At 37.4% G+C, this 15,794-nt stretch overlaps 2 protein-coding genes, 1 long non-coding RNA gene and 1 other non-coding gene across 5 annotated transcripts; all 4 read left to right on the top strand.

Moving 5' to 3' along the window:
* The first annotated feature begins 610 nt into the window (after positions 1-610).
* On the top strand, positions 611-1,570 carry LOC143721680 (uncharacterized). The gene is made up of 2 exons (XR_013196762.1): positions 611-818; positions 1,117-1,570. It is a non-coding gene; the product is annotated as an uncharacterized LOC143721680 (long non-coding RNA).
* Positions 1,571-1,740: 170 nt separating this feature from the next.
* Positions 1,741-1,812, top strand: trnac-gca (transfer RNA cysteine (anticodon GCA)). The gene has a single exon. It is a non-coding gene; the product is annotated as a tRNA-Cys (tRNA).
* Positions 1,813-3,661: 1,849 nt separating this feature from the next.
* atp6v0ca (ATPase H+ transporting V0 subunit ca) lies at positions 3,662-8,278 on the top strand. Its single transcript, XM_077212323.1, has 3 exons — positions 3,662-3,986; positions 5,715-5,898; positions 7,200-8,278. Exons 1-3 carry the CDS (start codon positions 3,914-3,916, stop codon positions 7,405-7,407), a joined length of 465 nt encoding a protein of 154 aa, XP_077068438.1. The 5' UTR covers positions 3,662-3,913; the 3' UTR covers positions 7,408-8,278.
* A 1,622-nt stretch (positions 8,279-9,900) lies between these two features.
* On the top strand, positions 9,901-15,686 carry spsb3a (splA/ryanodine receptor domain and SOCS box containing 3a). 2 transcript variants are annotated; one of them, XM_077212322.1, is made up of 7 exons: positions 9,901-10,076; positions 11,421-11,567; positions 11,751-11,928; positions 12,031-12,218; positions 13,099-13,201; positions 13,322-13,447; positions 14,074-15,686. In XM_077212322.1, the coding sequence occupies exons 2-7, from the start codon at positions 11,442-11,444 to the stop codon at positions 14,427-14,429; spliced, it is 1,077 nt and encodes a 358-aa protein (XP_077068437.1). In that variant the 5' UTR covers positions 9,901-10,076; positions 11,421-11,441; the 3' UTR covers positions 14,430-15,686. The 2 variants fall into 2 exon arrangements, with proteins under 2 accessions (XP_077068437.1, XP_077068436.1); XM_077212321.1 differs by having other exon boundaries at positions 9,903-10,080.
* Positions 15,687-15,794: the final 108 nt, after the last annotated feature.

The following is a 15,794-nucleotide window of genomic DNA, read 5'->3' as shown; positions in this document are numbered from 1 at the left end:
TGTTTCATCTCGTTATTCCAATACATGCTATTCTAGCTTAAATCTAACAAGGTTTAGCTAAAGTTGATTGTTCTTTTTTTACACTCTGGTGTGACAGACTCTGACTTGTATGTATAACATCTCACTGTTAGTAATGGTCATTATTGAATGACAAATCACCCAAAAATAAACAGGAAGAATATTGAAATGGAACGAAAATGTGAGAGAGAAAAATGCTTATGTCACACAAAAGAAACCTTGTGAGCATGTATAAATGCTTGCCCTCGTGTCATGGTTCACCTTGTGTGAATCTTCACATGCATTCGGAGTTAAAAGAAAAAAGCAGAAGCACACACATCCTGCTCAACTTTCAAATGTAACACATTTAGCTGCCTCTCCTGATAAACAAACCCATATTAAGTAATGCTTTCTTATCATCTAGTTATACCTCCCTTTTTTCGTTTATTGAAGTACAGACTAGTTTGATCCTAATAATCAAATCTTGCACTCATCAAAAGAGGATACGCATGATAAACTCCACGTTCAGCGCTCGGCCCCTCTTATTGTTTGCTGCATCTTTCTAGAAGGGATGACAGTAGTATTATAGCGATCAGCTGGCGGGGAGGATCTCAGACCACAGCGGTCCAACAGCCCTTATCGCTGCCTGATCATCCTCCGCTTCTGCTCTCCAAACATCATGCTGGACATCTTGGTATTGATGTTCTTCGCCATCATCGGCCTCATGTTCCTGTCCTACATAATCTACATGCTGTGATCGCCATAGCATCCATGAGAGCGGATGCGGGATTCACGTCCTCAGGAGGGATTTGAACACAAAGGTTGGCGATGAATTTGAGCTAATTGTGTTTTTACACTTTATCAAGAAAAACAACACTCTTTGTGCTGTTTATACTAGCTATCCTTGATAATATTGGGTTGACGGACCAAATCATGAAGGCAGGTTGTATGGTTAGTAATTAGGAGTATAATTTTAAAATGTAGCTGGATATTAAAATTGTAACAGTAAAAAAAATGAAATAAGCACAACAGACTAACGCGGGGTTATGTTAGTTAAAAAAAAGAATATTAGCTACTAGGCCTCACTATAACCGCTATATGCGCTGTATTTTGTTGCAGCTTACAGGAAGAAGCTCTGTGTTTGTGGGATCATGTCTCTGGATCCTGAGATGAGGAGCTGTTCACTGAATTCACTGGAGGACGCAGCAGGATACACTTACAGGATGAGACTTCACACTTCCTTCTCATCTCTCTGTCATACAAACACTGTTCCTACAGGATAGCACCTGACACAAACACACCCTACTACACCAGACTGCTGTGTTCCTCCTACCTTTTATTTAGAAAAATATTTTCCTAAAGGCGCAGTCCATGGTTTGAAACAGTAACACAAACTCTAAGAGACAGATCTATGGCTGTCTGGCTATTTATTTGTGTCCTATTCTTCTGCCTATAATTTTTGCACATATCTATCTGAAAATATATCTATTTTCAAATGCATGTATTTTATGTCAATGGATGTTCAAAAATTACCAATTGGTTTTCAAAATAAAGAGCCTTTGTGAGGATGAAACGGCCTAATTGTGTAAAATTATTTGTGTCATGAATGTATTAAACAGATGGACAAACAGTCTACGGAATTATTATTAAAATATTAGTAGGCCTATGCGTTATGGGGAATTTGTACATGACTGATTATATCTATATTTATATATGAATAACTGAAAACTGCTAATGTGACGTGGGGGTATAGCTCAGTGGTAGAGCATTTGACTGCAGATCAAGAGGTCCCCGGTTCAAATCCGGGTGCCCCCTACGGTTGTTTTGAGAAAATACATTTATGTATTAAAACCGTATGTCTGCAAATATAACTCGATTAAACAAGTTATCCACGCTCATAACAAGAGTGAGACGAAATTGAAGACATATTTAAACTTGCACCAAGTGATTTGTGCTGGATACAGATCACCAACAGAGTGCAGCACCGGACACCAGATGTGAGCGAATGCCACGTAGACAAACACACGAAATATGAGGAATTACAGCGACATCCAATGAAACCACATCAACCCTCCAATGAGCATTCTCAGCCATAAATCATATTCCCCCGGTTTCACAGACCAGGCTTAAACTAGTCCTAGATTTAAATGCATTTGTGAGCTGTTTTGTAACTTAGGCTATACTCTGACAGATCTTAAAATATGTCAGTGCCATTGTTTTGTCTCAAGATACACACCATTTGCCCTAATGTTTTTTTCTTTTTCTTTCAAAGGTAAGTTTATTAAAGCTACTTAAATGCCCTAATTGAACTAAGGCCTAATCCTGGCTTAATCTAAGCCCTGTCTGTGACACCGGCCCCTTGTTTAATATATGTATTTAGATTTTCCTCAGTCAAATCAGCCTGTGCTCCCTGAAGATTTTGACTTTTCTTCACTGGCAAATGCAGGCATATTATATTTGCTAGTTTAATTATAATTGTCTATATTATGTACCATTTTATTTCTTTAGTTTATTAAGTGTTTTGTCATGTGTTTTTTCATTGAATGGCTATTGATTCTGTTTCTATTAAAGTCAATGACTGTCAGACAATTAAGTCCAAGCAGCTATAGTTGCATAAAACATTGAATCGTGAACAACATAATCAACTGAGGTATTACATTTTATAGATAAAAGGCATTATGGATTGAAAATGTTGCCCAGAAACTTACATTTTCCCACTAAGCACCTGGCAATGTCTCTCTTTAGTGTAAATGCCTAGATGTGTAAATAGACAGTGAATTTACACTATGAATGTGTAAAATGTATGTAATGATATATCAGGTGACTGTCATCAGCAGCCATCAAGCATATAAGAGTGTAACTTTTAGTATTTTGGTTCCCATCAAAAATCAGAAAAGGGAAACACACACACACACACACACACACACACACACACACACACACACACACACACACACACACACACACACACACACACACTTCAGAGCCGTTCATCAAACAAAGCAGTTTTAATATTACAGGAGTCTGCTCATGTCTGTGCCCGAGAGTGAGTAACATAAAGTTACTTCCTCTCTGGACTCTCCAGCTCCAAGTCATGAGACGAAGCACATGACAATGTACACCTAATACACGTCCACAGGAAATGTTAAAATAATGTTACTTCAACATTTCTTTGACATTTAAATGCTTTAGTAAATATTTCTAGTTTCATTAATGGGGGCCTACAAATAGTTCTAGTAAATGCATTCAGAAAACTGGTCAATTGGATTTTAAGCCTAGGCTATATGTTGTATCCTGCAGTTCCACAACCTTATTCTTAAAAATGGTTAATACAATAAAATATTTGATCTTATCCATATCATTTTTGGCTAACATCTGGTGGTTATGAAAGATTTAAACAATTTAAACCAGATAAACAACTGGTTTACAGGCTTATATTCCTTCTATGATCCGGGATTGCATTCACACATATCAAAGTGGAAGCCTGCAATGGAATATACCAAAAATACCTATAAAATAGGGGTGTTATTCAAATGACAGAGCCACACAAAACTAATGCTCACACAAAATTACTAATGTGCATTTAATTCTACTAAAACGCTGAAAGTTCTCTCTGTGATCCCGTGACAATCAGTCATTTCAAAATCCTAAAAAGAAACGCATTGCGTATTCATAAGTCATCCCCAGAGAAGCGGAAATGGACCCTGCACTCATGGTGGATCATGTGACACTCTCCATTTCGCCATTTTCTTCCTCTCCACCGGCGATCAGCGTCCTGTCGGATTCGTGACCATCCTCTCCTGCTCTTACAAGACCTGTCAACCTAGAATAGATCTTCTTTGGAACCTTAAACTCCTAGACTGAGGCCTTCTTCCCTTTCTGTCTTTAGTTTTAGTGTCCTGAACGCGCCAGAAGAATGTCTGCCTCGAGCCCCGAGTACTCACCCTTCTTCGCAGTGATGGGTGCCTCAGCAGCAATGGTGTTCAGTGGTAAGAGACGCGTCATTTTAACCTTAAATTCAGTGAATGCTTTATTAAATGAAAACCCTGAGTAAACGCAATGATCGCTTGGTATCGATCCGTTGTCTGTGAAAGGGGCAGACTGGTGGTGTTGCGGCTCGCTGAGCCGTTTAGCGCTACCTGTAGTAGGAGAAGGGATGCGAAGGTTTCCATCACGGCACATGACGTCTCACTTGACGTAATGTCTATAAATTATTTATTTCGTTTCATTATTTCCTTAATTGTCACGGTTCACCGATCCCTGCGTGGAAGACCTAAGATGCTCTCGTTTCGGACGAGCTGAGTCTCCTGTTAAAATGTTTGCGCAAAGACGTCATTTATTTAATGTCCTCTAAACATATATGGTTGGAAGACACGACCGATTTTTTGTTATTCTAATAATCTCATCTATTCTATATATTGGTCTAGCCTGTAACAGTAGCGTCGTTTTAGTGTCATTGATTTTTTTTTTTCAAGCTAAGGCGAAATGCATTACTTAATTAACATGAGCAGGTTTGCTCTTATCTAATACGACAGTACTTTTTAAAACACGAACTAACTTACACGCCCAGACAAAAACGTCCTTGTCCGTTTAACTGTTTATCTCAGTCAGAGCCACACTTATTTTCTGTATTCAAACAACAGCCATTACTCTTAGTATTTTACATTTACTCAGTGTCAGTCAGCACACCGTGCCTAAATCCCGGAATGATCCAAATAAATTTGAAGCACCTCCTCGTCTGCTTCCTACAAACCAAGGGAACTCGCTGGTGTATTCAGTCATGTGACTGAAAGAGACAATAATTGGCCACTGTTTTAATGTTTTGCTGACCTTGCTTTTTAAAACCTTTAAAGCAAGACAACACATTTAATTAGGGTAAAAATGTAACTGATAAATATTACCATACTTCCCTAACTGGTTTTGTATTCCAGATTTTCTTAAATGTTGTTTAAACACAAATGTTATCAAACAATAATATATTATCTAATTTAAATATGCATGGTTTACATACATTTCCAGAACAGAAATCTGAACATTGGATAAAGATTAAGAAACATTATTAAAGATCTTTTACTGAAAGGGATTTTGTATATATTTTTGTATCACTCCATATATCTGAAAATATAGCCAACAGCCAGAAAAAAAATTACCATGTTTTTAGGAATAACATTATGTAAATGATATATGAACAAACACCTCAGTTAAAAAAACTTCAGAATATAGAAAGGAATAAAAAAAAGAGCTACTGAAGTTTCTGATTTCTGGCTCAGTGCATGATTTAATAATAAAAACTTTTTTAGAAAACTGCCTATATGTATTGTAATTTACAGACGTGAATGGATAATGTGTGTAATAAAACAAATACTTAAGTATGAGTTTCCTTTGCACTAAAAGAAGACATGTTATGGAAGCAACATTTCTCCAAATCTCAACATTGACCAGTGCATGAAAAAAACCCCAGTGGTTATGCTTGTATTGTTGTTTTTCCTTAAAACAGTTACACTGTGTTCGTGCCATAGAACAGCTGGTGTGTATTCGGGGGTTGATATTTCAGACACATGTGTTAGAATGGTGTTCGCTGTTCATTAGTTGGGTATTCGCTCGAACCCACAACTTTGCCTTGTCCTGTATTCATTGAACTTTAACCCATCATAAGTATTTGTTCTCACTCTCTCTGTCTCCTTGCACGTGTTAATTCTCCTCTTCTCTCTTTTTAGCATTGGGTGCTGCATATGGGACAGCCAAGAGTGGCACGGGCATTGCTGCCATGTCAGTGATGCGACCGGAGCTGATCATGAAGTCCATCATTCCCGTGGTCATGGCGGGTATCATTGCCATTTACGGCCTGGTGGTGGCCGTACTCATTGCCAACAACATCTCTGCCACAGTCACCCTCTACAAGTGAGTCACGCACCTCACGTGTGTGTCTTGTTTGATTTTCCTACAAGTCACTCTCAGCTTCCTCAGAAACAAAAACGAGCTCATTTGTTATTGCTGCCTGAGTTGTAATTTAATTAACCATCTGTTTTATATGATAAGAACAATTGAAATCTAGAAATAATACTATATTAGAATTGATAGACAATAAAGGTATATAAACAATTAAAGAGGTTATTACAGTTTGTGTACATGGAGGTGTAAGGTTATTGTTCTTTTTTTGTAAATTATTATTATTATTAATATATTTTATTTGGTTGTAATGGAAAAATCCCAATGACTGTCTATATTTTATTCTCTTCAATGTTTGACACAAAAAAGATATTGTTACAAAAAAGATATAACACTTTTATTAGAATTGATAGTGAGAGTATATAAACCGATGTACCGATAGACACGATTAACCAGTAGAAATCTGTCAACCGGTAGAGATCTTGGACTATCATCTCTAGCTTGGTTACTTTGCTGTACTACGCAGTCACGAAAGCTTATGGTTTACATGCGTTTTTAAGCATTGCGGTTTAAAAACAAGTGATATTAAAATGTAAAAGTGTAGTGTAGAAAGAGAACTCATTTCGCTATATGCACATGCTGTCGGAGAGACACGCACATGAAGCCGCAGCTCATAGAGCATGTGAGTACTGAACTGAGTTCTTTTGGCAGCATAATTGGGACCCAATGGAAGTATCCTCATAAACGGTAATTTATGTCTTAAGTGAATGTAAACAGTTTAGAGAGAAAATGCATGTGTAACTGTATATTAGAGCATGTATTCGATCTTAAAGTGACGGCAGCCTAATAAACCTGCTGTTATCTGTGTCGTTAATGTTAATCAAGCAAGAAAAGAAAGAATTTCTCACAGCTCTTGACTGAATCACTTTTGTAACTTTTTGTAACATTGAAGACTGCTGTGTTTTGTTATACACTTTTAGTTATAATGTAAAGATCCCCATTACTGTCTACATTTTATTGTCTTTGTTAGTTAGACATAAGATATATTGTTACAAAAAAGATTTTAAAAAATTATATTAGAATTGATAGGTAGGGTATATAAACAATTGAAGAGGCTACATCTGTACATGGAGGTGTAAGGTTTTTGTTCTTTCATTGTTATTTATTTAATTATTAATTGGATGTAATGGGAAAATCACAATTACATTTGTCAATTGTCTACATTTTATAAAATTTATAATGTAAAAAATATTGTTACAAAAAAAAATATAACACTATACAAATGTGTTTTGTGTGCTTGTCTCTCTCTTTAGGAGTTTCTTGCACCTCGGTGCCGGGCTGAGCGTGGGTCTTAGTGGTCTTGCGGCTGGCTTCGCCATTGGTATCGTGGGTGACGCAGGAGTGAGGGGCACAGCCCAGCAGCCTCGTTTATTTGTGGGGATGATCCTCATCCTCATTTTCGCTGAGGTTCTGGGGCTTTATGGTCTAATTGTTGCTCTTATCCTGTCCACCAAGGGTTAATCGTTGCTCTTATCATCTCTTACACATGAACAACCATCAAACACACACACAGACGCACCAACACAAACATCCTCCTGATGATACACATTGAGTAATTTCACCACCCGAAACAATGAGAGGGGATTTTTTTTTTGCGTGCATGCGTGTATCGTGAGTGTGCTGTTTGCAAGTGAATGTGTGATTGAGCCTCCTCTCTGTGTATAGTAGCCTGATGTGTGTTCCCCTGTAAATGCGCTGTGTAGCTATTGCCCTCGTCCTGTGTGTGTTTAAATAGATGCCCTATTTCTCCTATGCTACACTTGTTTGTCATCCTTTTATTTTGTCAGTTTTATTTTTGTTTAAAGAACAAATCAACTGTTATTTTGTTTTCTCACTTTTGGGACCTTTTAAATTGACACTGATGTTGAGGACCTAAATGTAAAAAAGATGGATTATTACTGTTTGTTTTGTTTCTGCTGATTATTTATGAAGATTTTGAGATGTTCATTAAACAGTTTAAATGGATCAAAGTCTATTGATATCCTGATTATCTAAATGAATTATGTGAGTGTGTGTGTGTATCAGAAATATACATGTATATCTGTATAGGTAGGTGAATTGCTCTGTGGGAAATTTGTTGAGTTCCATTGGGTATGTTTATCATTGATTACCATGGAGACCATTGTCTTAAGGTATTGATGTGCAAGTTTACTAAGTGTGAAATGAATGAATGCACACGTGTGTTTATGAGCGAGAGTGTGTTTTAACTCTTAACATGACATTTCTTCAGAGGTGTAGCGTTTTACCTGTAGTTGATACTGTTTCTGGTTCCATTAATGGGTGAACACCAGCGCAGCTTGTCCAGTTTCCGAATAAAACTTCCTCAACCTAATTTCAGTTTCTCTTTTATTCAATCACATGTGATGTAACAATGGAAAATACCACAGAAGTTCAAAGTTCAAGCCAATATTACTTGGCAGTGTAACATGTCATTTAACTGCATGGGCACAAATTGCAACCTATTATGAACCCAGGTGTTTTTCACTAGAGCACAAATCATATCTGAGAATTGTGTATCACCTAAATATATTCAGAAACTGCAACTATACATTTAACAATCATGATGCTCTCACATCATGGAGAGTCAAGAGACGGATATAATTATATGAGGGATTAATCCGCAGGTTACCATCTGGTTGTATGAATCTCTGCATTGCAGCCTCAACCAAACTCCCCTTCATGACGTAAAAACTCCCCTCTTCGTAAAAAAAAAAGACGCTTTTCGTTTCTGCAGTCACGCTTCCACAGGAGAGGGGGCGCTAGAGAGCAGCGCTGCATCATTTCAGAGCCTCTTAGTGCACATCATTACTAGAAATGGTGTAACTGCAAGGAAAATTAACCGTGATAAATACCAGTTCGTTTATTATGTCAAAACAGCTGTAGGAAAATACATGATTCTATCAAACAGCAACACATCATAGTCATTATGAGTGAATCACGAAAGCTGTCAGAAGCATCCAGGTCTCGTTTCAAAATCAAAAGAAACAATAAATTATATTTTGAATAAAATAGTCTAATTATGAACATTTACGGTTATTTGTAGACTGTGACATTATTTTAATAATAAGCAAAAAAAAAAAAAAATCTCATAATGGGCCCGGACCTTTTACTTTTGCTATTTAAGATGGTCCTAAAATACTGAAGGCTTCATTGTCTCTATGCAAAAATATAATTTCTTATTTTTTTCTTTTGATTTTGGGCTAAAGGTGCGTTCATGGCATGTCGTAATTATCGCAATTACCTGATTTAAACTGATAAAAATGTTTATGTAGAACCTTAAAGTCTATGTGTAGAACATCGTTCCCAGTCCGATGATGTCAACACCTCCGAATATAACGTCACGTGTTGTCCTATGGAGACTACGGTCTTTAGCGTGAACCAGAGCCATATATATATATATATATATATATATATATATATATATATATATATATATATATATATATATATATATATATATCACTCTACATGGCTCTGGCGTGAACGCAGCGTAAACCCGATCTGGTTTGACTGCTGTGTATTAACTAAATATCAATCCTAATCAATGTAAATGAAAATATTCGGGTCTAACTTTTGTAGGTATGAACAAACATGACAAATTGTTGATAACAGATTGTTCTGATACATGTGGTAGAACATTTTTAAATAGTCGATTAAATTGATCGGTTGAAATTTGCTATAGAACATGAAGAACACAGAAAAGAGCTGTTTGACTAATTGAAATGGTCCAAAGTGATTCTAGTTAATCGATTATAACAAATTTTAACATCTGCCTCTAGGTACTTGGGAAGCGTGCAGTGAACGTCAGAAAGGGGTTTAGACTTCAGTCTTGGGACGAGTTTGACATTTAAGTGACAGCTGTTTAGACCTGTAGTTACACGAGCTAGAAAATAAACCACACCCACTTGGAATTTTCGGCCAATGGAGTTTTGAAGTGGGGAGGCGGGACTTACTAAAGCATTGTTTACGTCTGTCGTGAAAGTAGGTCACAAAAAAGTGTGACAGTTAGCTGGTGCCTGCCTGGTGGACAGAATTCGATTGCCTTCACAGATAAATACATTACAGTGTCATTATAAAATCTTTAGGTAACGTTATACGGGACCCAGCGATCACGGTGGTAACCCTAAAAGGCAGGTATGTTTGCTTGTGCTTGTCCTAGTGAATGCAGCAGCCAGGATGTAGCCTCTGCTAAGTCCGCGAGCTTCCGTTAGCGCCAAGATCATGTCGAAGCCTGTTGCACTTTCTTACAAGTATTATTATATGGGCTGGTATAATATTGAAATCCAAATATGATTCCATATTAACAGTGTGACTACAGGCGATCTGTTCTCCTATAAGCGAATAACGTTAAGCCTTCATCTGTACAGACAGACTTGCAAGGTGCCTGGCTCTCCCTGACCAATTTCTGCGAGGCCTAACAAGAGAACATGTTATTTTTATTTAATGTTTTGTGGGGAATCTGTCATTAGGAGATACAGTATACCGACATGTCAGCTAGTTCATAATGACTGCTTATGCGAAATGAAATTACTGAATGCACGTAATTGACAGTTAATCTGAGCGTGTTGCCTGTTTACATTCTCGCGCGAAACACTAAAGTTACAGCCTTTAAGGTTTCAGTGTAGCTTACGAGCGCAGCTCACGCGCAACGGGCTGACAATAATCGGTTATCAACATATGAGAATATTGTATTTTTTTTAAAATTTGAGGGAATAACTAAACACTAAACTTCGTTAGGGTAATTAGCTGTAAAAATAGAAAAAATGCACAAAAAACGCAAACTACTGCTATAGGTTTTATTTTACTATTCTATATATATATATATATATATATATATATATATATATATACTTTTTTTAAACTTTTATTAACTACATCAAATCAATATTTGGTGTGACCACCCTTTGCGTTTAAAACAGCTTTTGTCCTAGGGACACTTGCTCATAGTTTTTCAGGTAGTTTTGCCACAGTTTTGGTCACTGGATTTGCCACTGGGATTTAGTTTGTGTCATGTTTAGTTTCTTCATGTAATCCCAAGTGATGGTGAGATCAGATCTCTGTGTGTATCATACCAGTTATTGACAGACTCCTTGTGCATACAAAAATCTCACTGGATTTTTACAATTAATGGCAAAAGGAATGTTTGGAAATGTAAAGTGATATTATTTCCTGCTGAGACACTACAGCAAAAGAGAAATAAATAACTGGCTTACTACCTTTTTTTGTTAAAATACTAATGTGCCCAAGACTTTTGCACAGTACTGTAAATTGTCGCCAAGCTTTAATCTGCTAATATGTGACTATAAGGCATGAAGATAGTAAGATATTATAAACATCATGACTTTCAGTGAGCATTGTGAAAAGTGCTATACAAATACATTTGACTTGCCTTGACAATGTGTTTCTCCAGCAGGGCTGTTTGTTCTCTTTGTTTATGCTTTATGTCAAACAACTGTTCTGTCTGTGATGGACAGGTGCGGTGGCTCCTGGTTGGCATGTCAAGGCGGAGCAGAAACAGCAGGGCGTGGAGGTACGTGTGGAGTGGAATCCGACGGGATGCAGATGCGAGAGCGCTGGTGCTCGCCTCCGAGAGTGACGAGTGGAGTTATGATCGCCAGCAGGTTGGTGTGGATTATGTGGAAATGCCTTTAGCTGAGGCAGCAATTATTTTTTTAATTATGAGATGGCCTTTTGTCTGAAGTGCTGAACATCACAAGAGCTGTTTCAGTTCAAAAAAGCACAAATGGCTGACAAAACAGACCGAAACTATGTCAGATCTGAATTTGCACGCATTTGTCCTTCAGTACAGTGACTCTGATTCCGAAGCCGAGTATCCAGCCATTGTGCCGGCGGTTCCGAGTGCGGTGCCTGTAACAGGAGAGTCGTACTGCAGCTGTGATTCACAGATGGAGCTCAGCTGTAACCCACGGCTCCGGGGTTACACACACTTGCGAGACTGCCACTGTGGAGAAGATGACCAAGGTGGTGCCAAATGCAACATACATTTTTTTATTTATTTTTTACCTTGATCATGCTTATTATGACTGAACTTGTTTTCTTATTGGCTGTTTAATTGTTCGTCAGATTTTGACTGGGTGTGGGATGAGGGCAGCCGGTCGTCTGCAACCCTGCTGAGCTGTGAGAACAGGAAAGTGAGCTTCCACTCAGAATATAGCTGTGGAACGGCTGCCATTCGCGGCTCCAAAGAATTCTCGGAGGGACAACACTTCTGGGAGATTAAAATGACTTCCCCTGTCTATGGCACAGACATGGTGAGAGACAAGAGTGTGTCTTTTATGCGTGATTTGTGTGGTAGTAATATTCCGCTGCTTATTTGGGGCATTTTATCTGAAAAGGATTGATTCTAAACTTAGACATTTAGCAACATGGCTGATTTAGCAGACCGAAGCATAACTGTCAGCATACAGCTAATGAGGATGAAACTTGCTGAATCAATTGAGTTTTCCATGATGTGAGCCACATTTCTTTACAATTTCTTTTTGAAAATGTGTACACTTCAGGTCAAAAGTTTGAGGTCAAAGATTTTTTTTGGGGGGGGACAAATTACTACTGGAGAAAATGCAATAAATTGATCAAAAATGACAGTAAACACATTTATAATATTACCTAATTTATAAAGATTTTTATTTATTTAATTTTTTACTTTCCATTAATAAAAGCATCTTGAAACTATGTATCACGGTTTCCACACAAATATTAAGCAGCACAACTGTTTTCAACATTTTGTTTCAGTTAAATTCAGTTTCTTGAGCAGCAAATCATCATATTAGAATGATTTCTGAAGGATCATGTGACACTGGAGTAATGCTGAAAGCTCTTTTTTGAATAATATAGTAATTGGTTTTTCAGTTTACATATCACATCAGATTACATAATGAATATCTGAAAGCTCTTTGGTACAGCTGAAAGTACAGCTTTGGCATTACAGGAATAAATTATATTTTAGAATACTTAAATAGAAAACAGTTTAAATTGTTAACAAAATTCACAATATTACTGTTTTACTGTATTTTTGATCAAATAAATGCAGCCTGGTGAGCACAAGAGACTTCGTACCAACCCCAAACCTTTGAATGGTAGTGTATATGGGATTGTTTATTCTTAATGGTTGAATTCTCTGTGTTTATGTAGATGGTTGGTATTGGCACGTCAGATGTGAATCTAGACAAATACAGACACACATTTTGCAGCCTGCTGGGAAAAGATGAAGACAGCTGGGGTCTGTCATATACAGGTAAAACGGCTTCAGTTCACAAACACATACTTTTGCACAAAACACCTATACTTTACATGAAAGCATAGTGCATAAGGATTCTTCTGCAATGTTATGTATGTATGCATGTGTTTTTGTCAGGTCTGTTACATCACAATGGTGATAAAGTGAGCTTTTCGTCACGATTCGGACAGGGATCCATTATTGGCGTTCATTTGGACACTTGGCACGGCACCCTAACCTTCTTCAAAAACCGCAAGTGTATCGGTAAGAGCTAACCTAATCTTGCACATGACAAACTCCTTTAAGCTGCGATATTATCTTATCTTGTTTTTGAAATATAATGCACTTTTTTAAGTGTCACTTTCTCTCTAGGAGAGGTAATATAGGTAATATATGTGCAGTGAAGGTCTTGAAAAATAAATATTTTTAAGACTGTCAGCTTAAAATGTAAAAGTTGCTTTAGTAACCAGACAAATATGTTTTTTTCACACCATTACATTCTTTCTGTTTAGTTAACTGTATATATCAAGTTTTCTCTCCTTTTTTGCAAACATAACTTTAAATGAGGTTAAGTGTTAATTTTGTTAGTATAGTAATTGTTTTTAGTAGTTAACCTACTTATTTGACAATTTGTCAGTTAAGGGTTGTGCTTTGCATCCATATATGCACAAGAAATCTCCTAGCTGTGTTAAGTGATCATGATTTTACAAGACTATAATAACTGACTGACTAGTCTTGAAAATCTGACTAGACTGTGAAAATCTGAAATTGCACATCCCTGGGTTTTGGAGATCAGACACTATTGAACAATCACACACCTGTTGAACAGGTTTATTTCTGTTAAACCACACATTTAATACAATTTAACCTGTTTGTTGTATGTTTGGCAGGTGTAGCAGCTACAGAGATGAAGAATAAACATGTTTTTCCTATGGCGTGTTCCACCGCGGCCAAAAGCAGCATGAAGGTGATTCGCTCCGTCTCCGCTCCCACCTCTCTACAGTACCTTTGTTGCTCACGACTCCGCAAGCTGCTCCCGTCCGGAGTGGATGCCCTTCGAGTCCTGCCCCTGCCGCCCGGCCTCAGACATCTTCTTCACTCCAAACTGGGATGGGTGCTGAGCCTGGATCATACGCACACCCACTCGAACACACACACCCCGCCAGGACCCTCCTCGGGCAGTGACTCTGAGGGCTGCTCCTCGGACCCGGAGGCCTGCCAGCGGAAACGTTGCCGCTGGACCTGAGACTGGCGTGTGCCGCGTGCACATCCACTCAGCTTGTCATTATGCACACATTAGAAAATGTCTCCACAGATAAAGAAGAATCGACATATATAAACGCTGAACCTGTGCTGCCAGTTACAATGGTGGATAACAGAGCTTGCTGAATAACTTTGAAAAGAATTCAAGGTCAGTCAAGTCTGTTTTACTAGTTTGTCGCTAAATATTCAATTCATAGTCAGTTTTTATTCTGTTGTGAACTCCAGTGGAATAAAGACCATTAGCTCTTTAGACAAAAAGCAAGATATGAACCTCATAAACCTGTTCTGATGTGGGGAACAATAACATGCAACCATATGAAACACAGGCAAACACTCAAACTGTTTGCATGCACAAGGAACACAAACAATACATGACACCTTAAATGAACTGTAAATTTCTTCATTTTTGACTCTCTTGGGGGTAGAAAACATGACCTGATCTCCTTTGAAGTAATGCATACTCAAATGTGATGCTACATTACAGACCAGTCAAACATCTCAGCACTTCAGAGTGCCACGGTCTTTTTCCTCTTTGTTTAAACAACCATTGTATGTTTTTACTCTAATCTTTTTTTATCAAACTTGGACTTACCAACAGACAGTAAGTAACAACAGTGACGTCATTATGAATATTGTCTGCATAAATGTGTTTTAAATACCATTACATTGAAATGGTGAGGAAAATGCCTGTGTTTTTTGCCAGTTTTTGTCTCTAGGAATTACTTTGGGCCCTAGTTATTATTACTCAAAGTGTGTGTGTATATGTGTATATCTGAACAGTATTTCCAGAGAAACTCTGTTTTCCTGAAAATATGTTGATGCAGTTGTCAAACTGACTGATGCTAACTGACGTTGAGGTTGATTCAGTTTTCAATCTGTGCAACATCTCTACATGAGGTTCATATTGAATTCATATGGGGTTTATATTGCAGGTTTTGTAATTCATTGTTTTAAATAAAAGCAAATCATGTTTTTGTTATGCATAAAGCACTTTTTGCTCTCAATGTATGTATAGAATTATACAGGTCCCTATACTGTGTTCTGCATGTATTGTATGTCATAAGCACTCTCTCTTTATTCACTTCTCTCTTCCTTCTCTCGCTTCTTCTGCAACATACATTAAGCATGGCCTTTTATACAAGTAAAGAAAAAATAAGAAATTATATATGCATTAAAATAGGGGCTGAATATGTTTTTGTTTGTTCTTTTCGAGATCTTAATAAAGGTTTCTAAAAATCAATCATAGTGTTGCTCTTATTACAAAAAAAAGAAACAACTCATACTTTTGGATGATGCATTTCTAATTAATTTTGTACAGGACTTTTCTGACAAAAGGTTGCATAATGAA

This window comes from Siphateles boraxobius, unplaced genomic scaffold, assembly GCF_051911475.1.
Source record: "Siphateles boraxobius isolate OS27281-9 unplaced genomic scaffold, OSU_SipBor_1 66, whole genome shotgun sequence".
NCBI lineage: Eukaryota > Metazoa > Chordata > Actinopteri > Cypriniformes > Leuciscidae > Siphateles > Siphateles boraxobius.
Note: the sequence above shows the minus strand (reverse complement) of the source record. Positions and strands in the feature narration are given on the sequence as shown.

Coding starts and splice junctions, on each gene's coding strand:
- spsb3a (XM_077212322.1), top strand. CDS start 11,442: ATGTCAAGGCGGAGCAGAAACAGCAGGGCGTGGAGGTACGTGTGGAGT. Junction 11,929..12,030: donor CTGTGGAGAAGATGACCAAG/GTGGTGCCAAAT, acceptor ATTGTTCGTCAG/ATTTTGACTGGGTGTGGGAT. Junction 12,219..13,098: donor CTGTCTATGGCACAGACATG/GTGAGAGACAAG, acceptor GTGTTTATGTAG/ATGGTTGGTATTGGCACGTC.
- atp6v0ca (XM_077212323.1), top strand. CDS start 3,914: ATGTCTGCCTCGAGCCCCGAGTACTCACCCTTCTTCGCAGTGATGGGT. Junction 3,987..5,714: donor AGCAGCAATGGTGTTCAGTG/GTAAGAGACGCG, acceptor CTCTCTTTTTAG/CATTGGGTGCTGCATATGGG. Junction 5,899..7,199: donor GCCACAGTCACCCTCTACAA/GTGAGTCACGCA, acceptor CTCTCTCTTTAG/GAGTTTCTTGCACCTCGGTG.